Below are 11,656 nucleotides of genomic sequence, written 5' to 3' on the forward strand. Positions count from 1 at the left end.
TCTTATTTTCAATAGTAATTATCATAATCATAATATTGATCAAATTCAAACAAGTAAATTTACCGCAAAATAAAAATCAATGACTTGAAACAACAGTTCCAGACAATCTCCTTAAAGCTGATGATCGAGAAACGTAGGACTGAGAGAACCACAGAAACAATGTGGAAAGCAAAGCATTCACTTAGAAAATGTGAATTATGAATCGATATTTATATATAAAAAAAAACTAGTCTACTAGTCTGATATATGATGTTCGTGTTGTTTTTTATATGTGTCTCTCATTTTCAATTTCTTAAACGGAAAGTTTATATAGATTTATTTCAGTATTTTCATATTTTTACTACTGCTATCGCTATATGAAAGGCTTAATTCATCATTTGGCGTAAATTAAAAGTTAAATCCTTCATAAATGAATTTTCCAAAAAAGAAATTGTCAAAAACATTAAAGAATAATATTTGTTGAGTACGACTATTAATCATGAAAAATTATCGCTAACTCTAATGATAATCATTTTATCATGATATTTGTCGTCAACAACTATCATTTATCTTTGATTGATGAATAATAATATCACTAGATGACTAATATTTCAGAATAATACCAACCTTTTTATTAAAAAGCATTACAATACAGTCGAACTATTTAAAAACTTCTTTCTCTAAACGATCATTTTTTCTAGAATAACATCCTCAAACATTGCAATGCTAGTACCGATTTTCTGCCTTTCATTTATAATAATTGTATAAATAATGATAATGATTTTAGAGAAACTATAACAAAACGTTTTTCGAACGACATCAATCATAACACCCACTGCAAATACCAAAACCCCAATATGTCTCAATCTTCAAAAATTGTATAAGAACATAAAATATCATTCGGTAGAAAACTTCAAAACACGCTCTCATTAGTCAATTATGAATGTGCAATGGATAAAAATAAACCACACAAGATTTGCACTCCACGCATATATGAGAAAAAAAATCAGAAAGGATGAAGTCACAAGAGAACAATTAAAAAATTTAAGGCACACATACAAACACTTGGTTGACATACCAAAATATATTTAAACAATAAAAGGGATGAAACATTCAAGATTCTGGGACTGGAACAGATGTTGCTGCTCGTTTGATAGATGCAGATTTAGTAAGGTGATTATAGCTTCCTTTCTCTTTAAAAAGCTGGGAGAAATGGTGCTTGCAATACAAAATGCCCTCAAGGGCTGCATAATTTGATGGGGTTATGGGACAACCACCGTGTGAACACTTGAAACATGATTTGTGATAGGCCTGGCCTTCCACTGTTACCTACACTCAAATAAAAGATATATATTTATAAATCGTAATAAGAAAACTAGAAAATTCTAATCCAGCTTAACTGCAGATGTATAGTAATTAGATTTATTCACTCATGCAATTAGACAAATAATTTATAGCTTTCAATTATAATAAATAGTCAATGAGCCTTTGCTAACTTGAATCAGAGATTTGTTTTCTTAGAGCGCTACCCCCAGTTTGAATTTGAGAGGAAGATAAAGTCTACTCTCACCTCATAATGACAAAAAAGAAAAATGCTAACAAGATACTCTTTCGAAGACACTCTTCAATATATTCTATGATTAGTTCATTTACAAGAAATGTGTTGAAAAATATGTTTAAAAGAATGTGTTCAATTAGAATAAACTGATACAAGAATCTAAAACCACTTTAGAAGTTGATATTTATTACCACAACCATAATTTGCCCATACAAAATGCCTAATAATGTACTACAGATCTAGTAGTGATTGGAAATACCAACAGGAATACTTCCTCTCCGGTTTCAATCAACTTGGCAAACCAAGTCACTAATCATATGTCACTACTCAGTGAGTACTCAGTACTCACTATCAGCATGGATTTCCTTTTTATTATAATTATTTGTGAGTGGAAGAAATACCAGTTATTCATAAGCAAATGCAATTTTAGTTTTCTTGACTTACAAGAATTACAAAATCAAAATATAGGTTTCATCATCTTAAGAAACAGAAACAAAATATGAACTTTTTCTCTACACATGTATCTCCAAACAACACAAGGAAGCCACACCAAAGTCTATTTGTGGTCCAAATAGAAAATACGATTCAAATTAGGAAAGTCCTATTATTTTGCACATGATATTTTTGGAGGAAGTAACACATATTGCTTGATTTCACAGAACCATGAGTACCAGCCAAAGCAAAAGGTCAAACAACTACATGTGCTTTTTAGCCCAAAACTCATCACTATTTTCAGAAAAGGACAAAAAGGCATTTTACTCCAACCTTCTTTGTGCTCCACTTATCCCCTTACAACTTCAGAAAGACATAACAATGTTAAATGTTTTGGTTACTCACACAGCATCATACAGCTACAGAAGAAGGATAATCTAGTAATCTAGAGGATCTAGATAGGAAAAATAATCTACAGGATCATCAATGAATTTGTTTCTGAGATTTTTTTAATCCTACCTTCTCCAATGGATACGCAGTTTTGCCACATGTAGCACACTTTTCTTGTGTCCCAGAAAACATGCTCGCAGCTTTACTGGGGGACCTTGTCTGGAATAAACAGAAAACGCCAATAGTCACTCAGTAATACTGAATTCCATAGACCTATTTATCACAATGACGTTTGAAAAATGCAAAATTAAAATTTTTACCAGCTCAGGAGTTGTCTTGTCAGATAGCTTTGCAGCTGTTCAAACAGAAAATATGGCCAATTAAGGATGAATCTGATTCAAAAATCACAATCATAGCTTTATCCTCAAATAAGAAAAAGAAGAAGACATACGTGACTGGAAGTTCTTGCTGAAGGTACCAGTCTCCTTGAAGAGCTGCTCATAGTGAGGCTTACAGTAAAGAACACCTTCCATTGATGAATAGTTACTTAGCTGAAACAAAAAGATCATCAATAACAGTACATGAAAAATTTTGACCTCAGACACTCCAATGTTACCACAAAAGGTGCTCAGCATTACCCAAATAGGAACCGATCTATGTTGTTACAGTAATCTAGTGAATAGTTTACACTCCAAAAATCTTACTTTCAGTATGCACACCTCATTTTTTTTTTCTGGTGAATACATGTATATAATTGTTTTTTAGTTTACCAACTTAGGTCAAATAAAACTCTCATGGAAGAAAGCAGCATCAAGTAAAAGCAAGGATCTTTAGCAAAATCTAACAAATAAAAATATGAAACAAGTTTGGAGAATGCAGAACAATATTGATATGCCATCAAATCAGTAATGGCCCTAACAAAGCAAGCAAATAGATTAAACAAAAATTGATGGAAAAAAAAAACACCTTTAATGTTCCTTTGCAGTGAGAGCACCTGAAGCAAGCTTTATGATAAGCAGTGCCATCAGCAGAAAGCTGATCAACGGGATACACCGTTTTCTCACAAGCCTTGCACTTTTGCTGAGTACCAATAAAAGACATTGCTGTGGCTTTTAGATCTAAATTCACCACCAACTTCAAATTCCCAAGGTACTAGATCGGCTTCAGAAACTACTTTTCTCGTTCAAACTTGAACTGCTAGATGAACCAAAAACATGAAGAACAACCCAAAAACAAAAGTAGAAAGCAGTTTTAGCAAATGGTTAGAAAGGGTCAAAATTTTAAAGCTAAAAAACACATCTTTATGTGAATCTGTTTGGTTGAGAGAAACGTTACCAAAATGAATAGATGTGGATGTATAGAGGAAATGAAATGCTATAAAGTTGACATAGTCAAAGTGGGTATTTTAGCATTAGAACATACCTGGATCGGTGAAAGCGTATAAACGGGAGTGTTGTTGTGATCTAAAACTTTGAACTTTAAAGCTGAAGATGAAATTTTGAGGGCGAAAGATATACCCAAATGGAAGAAGAGGGTGAGGTTAGGACTTAGGAGCTGGAACGATGAATGTCTTTGAATATATAATGAGAAAAAATAATGTGATGGTCACCATACTAAAGAGAGAGTGAAGTGATTTTCATTGCAAATAACTGTTGGGAAGAAACATGTAAATATCTTTGCTGGCTCCATTAACACTTTTTTATTCGTTCGGTAGAATCCACTATCACTCTTCTTTTTTTCCTGTCTCAATGCTATGGTCCATGGGCAACAACCCAAGAACCAGCATGAAAATTAGTAGACTTTAAACTTTATTATTATTATTATTATTATTGAAGAAGAATTTTAACTTTTTTCCTATAACAAAAAGACTTAAATTTCGAGGAGTAAAAATGTTTCTACCATTACCAAAATAATATGATTTAATAATCTTTTTATTTGAATTCACGTTTTTTATTTTTTAAAATTATTCTTTTATAAAAAAATTAATTTTTTTTATTTTATTTATTTAATCCATTTAAAATGTGACAAATTTTTCATTTAATTTTCATAAATATCTTAAAATTTCCATTCAATCCTTATAAATTTTAAAAATGAAAAAAAGATAAACAAAACTGTTTGTAAAAAATATCGTTTAAAAAGAAAAAACAATGGATCAAATGATAAAATTTCAATTTAGCCATACAAAATAGTGTTTTTTTAAAAGCAAAATGAATGAAAGTTTTGTTAAATTAGTAAGTTTAAATATTTAAAGTAATTATTTTTTATTAAGAAATAATTTATTATTTAAAAATATATTAGCATAACAAATATTATTTTTAATGAAAATATAATTATTAATTATGTAATCCCAGACATTAATATTTTCCAATGAAAATTAGAGCATTAACGAGAAGATGGATCATGATGGGTTGCTTTGCTGGTTAAATTGGTCGGCATAATGAGAATTGATTGAGTAGGTATATAGATTAATGCAATGTCAATTTTAAATTGCAAATTTCACATTCTTACCAAAAAAAGAGATTCATAAAAACACTGTTTTTTTCTCTCAATACTACTTTTATTTAAAGGAGTCAAATATTAAAAAAATTGTTAAAATACATTCGCAGATGCATCGGAAATGTTGGGAAAAAAATATAAGGATTAAATAGTGATTACGACATTGGTACTAGTTTAATAAATAATAAAGTTGATTAAATATTATATTAAAATGTATTAAAATTTATAAAATATTTTTATATTATTTAAATAAAATAGTTTTACTTTTTATTCTTTAATTAGTTTTTTAACGACATTTCACACTTGTTAGCATTTTTTTAAAATAACAGGCTTAAGTATATATTTCAATCTTTGTACGTGTGATAAGTTTGTCTTTTCTAATTTTTTATGATGTGCTCAACACTGAAGTATTTAAGAAAGTTTAAGTTACAATGGAAGCAAGCTAAATTATATTTTTATTTTTATTTTAAAATAAAATTTATCCCAAATCTGTTATCAACCATAAATATTAAATAAAATAACAATAACAATAAATTAAAGATTTTAAATTGAAAAAGTACACAATAGGACTAAAATTATTCAATTTTAAAAATAAAAAGTAGCTTAAGAAACATTAAAAGACCAAGAGTCTATTTGTCCAACACTTTAAATTAATTTTGCAAATTTTTCAAGCACTTGAAACGATTTTTTTAAAAGCAAAAACTATTCAATTGATTATTTTCATCTAATGAAAATCGGCAAAACTAATATAAACAAGTTCTAAAATTTCATATAAACTAATTGAAGGGAAAAATATGTATATAACTAGGAACAATTTATACTCATTTTACAGAAAAATAGTAATTTCATCCTAAATAAACTAGTCTAGTCATGTCAATGCCAAATGTCAAACAAGAAAAATGTATATATTACACATACAAATCAATAAAAATATTTTATTATATTTTAAATTTTTATTTATTATACTAACTATGCATTAAAATTAAATTCATATATAGTTTTTGTTACATTACAAAGAATTTTGAATGTATTAATTAACTTTCATTTCTGTAAATTTAAAAATATTGAATACATAGCATAGCATAGAAGGAGAAAATGAGAGAGTACCAAAATCTGCGTTAACCTAAGAAAGAGAAGCAGGAAGAGGATGATCGGCGTCGGAAAGATGAAGCAGTATAGTAATGTCCTCGACAAGCCTCTCACAAAAGGAAAGCAAGAGGTTCTCTCTCTCATTCCCTTTCTACTGCATCATCAACATTGCAGATCTCGCGTTTTTCATATTCGGCAACACTTTTTTTGCCTTATCTGATTTCGCTGTTTACACGTTTCTATGGCTAATTTTATGTGTTGTTGTTGGTGCAGGTTAGTTTGAGTGCATTTGCGTTCTTGTTCTCCGAGCTTGTTCAGTACAACCAAACGCAGGTCGATAATATTGGCGAGCTCGAACGAAGGTCTTCGATCTTCTATTTCACTACTTTCAAATTCGTTTTCTTTTTGTTTTGAATTCGGAGAGAGATCCTTTGGGTGCTTTGTTATTTAAGATGATTTGTTTCACTGGATCTATGACAGTAAACTCTTAATCTGAAATTTTAATTATACTTCAATGTTGCTTTCTGTACTTTATTTGTAACTTATGATGCTTATGTGAACTTAAGATTGAATTGCCTTGGAAATACCGTTTTCCTGATGCTTTATTGTTGTTAACAACATGTATGCTGATATTTAACTACGAAAATTCACCAGGCTGGAGGATGCTGGATATGCCGTTGGGGCTAGGGTCCTTGAGCTTCTTTGTCACAGAGATAAGGTATGGTTGCTTTCACAAATTCTGGTAGAAGTTTTCTTTGTTTATTATAACCAAGATTAAATATCAAGGGGATAAATTTAGGCAATCCTGGACCCTGATAAAAGGAGATACTGGACTTCGGACTATAGTTTAGGTTTCCCAGTAGTTTCCTCTAATTAAAGGATTTGTCACTCAGTTATACTTTTATATACCCATGGTACAAAACTATACATCTATATTATGTTTCAATCCATGAGCTGGGAGTCTTAGACTGGCTAGCTATGAAATTGTTTGATCAAAGAAATGGGGGGGGGGGAACTCTTGGGTGCAGATCATCCCATATGTTGTCAGTTTCCTAACCATTTCTATGCTTTATGGATTGTGATTATTTGGTATGGGCAATTTGTTTGTATATATTGAAATTTTCCACTTACTGATTTGAGTTTGGCCACAATACTGGACTATGTCTATATTTTTTGCATCATTGATGTAGTTGTTCTGGAACTACAGGGAAACCGAAGGGAGACACGGCTGTTGGGTATTCTTTCTTTTGTGCACAGTACAGTGTGGAAAGTATTATTCGGAAAGGTTTGCTTCTTCATAAAATTTTTTTTTTATTCCCTCATTACCCAATTTTATCAATTTTTGGAAAGGTCAAATAAATGTAGTGTTACACAGTGACATGAAATATACCTGCTAAGAGACATGAGTTTTGGCAAAAGGTTCTGTATACACATTAGTCTCATGAAAACAATATTATCTTATCTGTGAGACATGCTGGATAGCATAAGATAAACTATTTTATGTTTATACAGAGCTGTATGATTGTTCACTCTAGGAAGTTATGATGGTTGGCTTTAGCAAGCTTGTGTGTGTCGGGGGGGGGGGGGGGGGGGTGTGGTTGAGGTTCACCTTAATGTGGTCCTTTGTATGAGAAGAACTGCTTATCCCAGCCAAGTCGAAGGCCCTGTAGATGTTTAGCAAATAAATATATTGATATGCTCTTTATTCTCGATCAATCAATATATTCTTGTCATGTGTGTTGTATATCATGTTTTTCCTTGTGTATTTTGAAAGTTCATATGTATGGTTCACTTTGCAAATCTTGTGGTATACACCAGAAACACATACAACATGCATTTGCTGTGAGAACTATTCAATATATAGGCAATGACATATATCTTGTAGGTATAAACATAGTCAATGGTGTAAGAGATGTGACTTGAAACCAATGGAGCATTAGTACCATTTTTTTTTTGGTAACAATCAAAATATAAATTTATCTTTATGGATACATTTCAAAGCAGAAATTCCTGACTAAAATTTAATCTTTTCTGGTTGTATGCGTAAAGATGATAACTATCTTAATTTTTGGGCAGCTCCCTAAGTTCCAACATTTTGTTTTTAATTTGTAATTATATTAGGTAGCTGATTCACTTGAGAAAGGAACTGAACATGAAGATGAATACATGATCAGTGAAAAGGAGCTCCTAGTAAACAAGTAATCTCAGGATTTTATTTGACTGTTACACATACTGGATTTTTGTTCATCAATTAGTAGTGAACTTATAAATCTCTGCTTTATAGATTCATTTCTATCCCTAAGGACATGGGGACGTTTAATTGTGGAGCATTTGTTGCTGGAATAGTACGGGTAAATTCTTTGCTTTGTTCTGTTACTGTCAACTATTTATCTTATTCATAGTCACGGGTCAGGGGTCTTATTTCATTTCATTCATCAATGAAGGGTGTTTTGGATGGTGCCGGGTTTCCAGCTGTTGTAACAGCACATTTTGTGCCCATGGAAGGTCAACAACGACCACGGACAACAATTTTGATAAAATTTGCCGAAGAGGTAAATTGTCGTTGATCTTACTTTTGTCATGTGCATGTTTAAACATTCTTTACTGATAGTTTCCCTTTTGGGTTTCTATCTTCCAGGTTTTGCGTAGAGAAGCAAGATTAGGCTGATGTTTATATCAAGATTTTTCAATTAAGATATTTGTAATGCTGTACACCAATATAGAAAGTGGAACTTTCACCTCTGCGTGTGAAAAGTAATTTAGGATTTTCACCACCCTATCCTTTTTATCTGTCCTTTAAACTGTTTTTCATTCTAATGTATTGGAGTCACGGAGTTATTCTTACTGAATTACAATGTACAAAAAATTTCGTGTTGTTGTTGCAATTAATTTCACTCTGTCTCATTCCGTATATCATTGAGGATGACACCGAGGAAATGAAGCTTGATTTGCTAGCAAGCAATGGAATGATCGCCAATAGAATCTCCAGTGTCTTTCCTGAGTGCCTAAGGTAGAGAAGGATGAATGTGTTAGAATGGAACATAACACATGAATTCTATTCAATATTTGGTACATGTTTAAAATAGAACAATATAGAATGATCTTTAAAAAGTGCATACACGGAACTATTGATAAACGAATTAGCTAGTGTACCAAATCATTTGTAGGAACAAAATAGATTTTATTGTCTATTGATATTGATATTAAATACCAAATTACAAGAATATTATTAGTTGAGTCGTAAAATAAAGTTAAAATATAGACAAAAAAAATTAGATAAAGTGTAGAATATAAAAGTGTAAGTGTTAAAAAATTTAATTAACAATAAAAGTAACAATTTAGATGGAAGGGATTAATTATAATTGAAATTAAATTGAAAAATATAACTAAATAAGAGAACGAAATTGAGTTGTAATTTAATTAAAAAGTGAGATGAATTCAAAATTTTTTAATCTGTTTTTCTTATATATATAACTTAAATTACAATTCAATCTAATGATCAGATTTTTCAATATATCCAATTTTAATTCTTTAGTTGATTTTTTTAAACCAGTTCTAAATTCCTAATCTTTTAGGTAACTGAAAAGATGATCAGCATTAAGTTTAGAAATTACATAACCATTCTATCAGAGACTTTTATTTCTAGATAATTCATAATGAGTTATTTAATTCAAATTCAAGAAAGGTTACAACTTTTCAATTATAAACTTCTTTTTATCAACTCTGAATTCTAAGAAATAGAGAAACTTTAAATTCAGAATTAAATAAGTTATATTCATATTGCAATAGATTATATTCAATGTTTAGTTCATTGCTATGGGTAAAAAATTAAGTTCATACTCTCTCAACTTCAAGAAAATTAGCAAGACATAATAGAAATAAAGATAAAGAAATTGAAATATATTACAGAATAAAACTTAATGTTCAGAATAAAAGGAAATTACATAAAGTTATAAATGGTAGGAATCACTGTTTCATTTTAAAGTAAAAGGATTTGAGGGATTAAACTTTATTTCTTATCAAAATTCCATAGAAAAGTAAGAAGGAAATAGACTAGACGACATTCGTGGAAAACCTAAAATTTTGTGTCTCTAAAGTGTAATAAAAGATGTTGTCTTTTGAAATAAATTATATTTTTATATGCTCTGTTAGGCTTGTGTCCCTCACAATCAGAAATGCATGTGCCCACAAATGTGTTTTGTAGTAATTCAATTACGATTTCTCTTTTGAATCCTTTAAAAATCAATTGCAAACCATTAATAACTGAAAAATTCATTACCTTCCCAACAATAACATCTTTTTATTAACTATTTTAATTAATTTGCATTAACTTAGATTATTAATTCAATGAAATGTGACATAAACTTTCAATTTACTACACGAGTCAACAACTCATCAACTATAAATATTGTTAGTATTTTTCAATGAAAACAATTTTTATTTTGATAATTAATATCAATTTTAATTATCTAGGTGAAAAAGACAGCAATTTGAGATAAAATGTTTTAGTTTTAGGACTATATGAATTTTTTTTGTTATATTTAAGTTTCGTTGGTTAGAAATTGCTATACCTTAAATTTAGTAAAAATAATGGAATCAAAGAAAATATATTAAAATATAGTATTATATTCTATTCTTTTATTTTTTAGTCGAAATATTTTATTCGATTCTGTTTACATGTCAAATGCTAATTAAGACTAGTATTTTTATTTTCGCTTCTTTGAACACACGAAAAAAAAGTAAAATTTTATTACAAAATCATCTTTCAGATAACAACTTTACAATTTTGAAGTATGACCGCATGCGCACGATCCATCCCATAGACTGGCCATAATAAATAAGATTTTTTTTTCACTATCCACCTAATGCAGATAATAAGTTTACCAAATGCATAGGTTAAGCTTGATTAAATCTCTCGTGGCTAACTTGATCTACGATTATTATATATAATTTTATTTTTTTTATCAAATTGTCTGTTCTCTCTTTATTTTTTTTCTCACTCAACTAATTTCTCCACTTTACTGTCTCTTTGCTTTAGATATAAGATTATGAACTCTAAATAATGCAAAACAACCCAATTTTTATTTGAACGCATGCCAATATTTTTCTACACTCACTATGTCCGTAAAAGAATTACAAGACAGCTTCATTTGCGTCACATGCCTGACCCAAAAAAATTGCACCACATATAAAGCAACATTAAAGCAATATTTTAGCTATTAAGTTTTGAAGATTTTATCGTTATTATTTGTTTATGAAAAGGCTACTCAACTTCAGTGTTATATCTGCTTTAAGAATATAATTTATTTATCTCTAAACTCCCACGTGCACGAATTAAACGAGAAAAGAGAAAAAGATAGTTGAGTTTTTTTAAGTATAAAGTGAAATAATTAGTTGAAAGTGTTAGAAATTATTTAACGTAAATCTTAATTATTTTTTTTATAAGATTAGGTTCCTTTGGTTGACTTATCCTATCCTATGCAGTAGATGCATAGGTTAAAAAAAGGGATATAAATTTTTTCCTACATAATTCACATTAATGGCATTCATAGTTCCTCCTTCCCCCTAAAAAAGGAAATTGTTAAAAAAGAACCCATACCCTTTGGACAAGAAAATGTCAAGAAAGACCATGGGCTTTCCTCCTGGGCCACAAACAGGGCTCGGCTAGGGGCCATTTATGGGCCTCATTTGCAATTATAAAGAACAGAACAA

The 11,656-nt window shown here is 30.0% G+C and overlaps 2 protein-coding genes across 3 annotated transcripts; one reads left to right on the forward strand and one right to left on the reverse strand.

The window, feature by feature from the left end:
* Nucleotides 1–943: 943 nt before the first annotated feature.
* Nucleotides 944–4,058, reverse strand: LOC113849664 (LIM domain-containing protein WLIM2b-like). Of its 2 annotated transcripts, none has more exons than XM_027479726.1 (6): nucleotides 3,782–4,058; nucleotides 3,326–3,553; nucleotides 2,811–2,910; nucleotides 2,680–2,714; nucleotides 2,489–2,578; nucleotides 944–1,308 (listed from the first exon to the last, which is right to left on the reverse strand). In XM_027479726.1, the coding sequence occupies exons 2-6, from the start codon at nucleotides 3,458–3,460 to the stop codon at nucleotides 1,093–1,095; spliced, it is 576 nt and encodes a 191-aa protein (XP_027335527.1). In that variant the 5' UTR covers nucleotides 3,461–3,553; nucleotides 3,782–4,058; the 3' UTR covers nucleotides 944–1,092. The 2 variants fall into 2 exon arrangements, with proteins under 2 accessions (XP_027335527.1, XP_027335526.1); XM_027479725.1 differs by having other exon boundaries at nucleotides 951–1,308; nucleotides 3,326–3,556.
* A 1,871-nt stretch (nucleotides 4,059–5,929) lies between these two features.
* Nucleotides 5,930–8,897, forward strand: LOC113850115 (trafficking protein particle complex subunit 5). The gene is made up of 8 exons (XM_027480486.1): nucleotides 5,930–6,074; nucleotides 6,218–6,306; nucleotides 6,599–6,662; nucleotides 7,152–7,229; nucleotides 8,066–8,142; nucleotides 8,229–8,295; nucleotides 8,389–8,496; nucleotides 8,583–8,897. The coding sequence occupies exons 1-8, from the start codon at nucleotides 6,003–6,005 to the stop codon at nucleotides 8,610–8,612; spliced, it is 585 nt and encodes a 194-aa protein (XP_027336287.1). The 5' UTR covers nucleotides 5,930–6,002; the 3' UTR covers nucleotides 8,613–8,897.
* The last annotated feature ends 2,759 nt before the right edge of the window (nucleotides 8,898–11,656 follow it).

The sequence above is a fragment of the Abrus precatorius genome, unplaced genomic scaffold (genome assembly GCF_003935025.1).
Source record: "Abrus precatorius isolate BTA unplaced genomic scaffold, Abrus_2018 Scaffold9, whole genome shotgun sequence".
Taxonomy (NCBI): Eukaryota; Viridiplantae; Streptophyta; class Magnoliopsida; order Fabales; family Fabaceae; genus Abrus; species Abrus precatorius.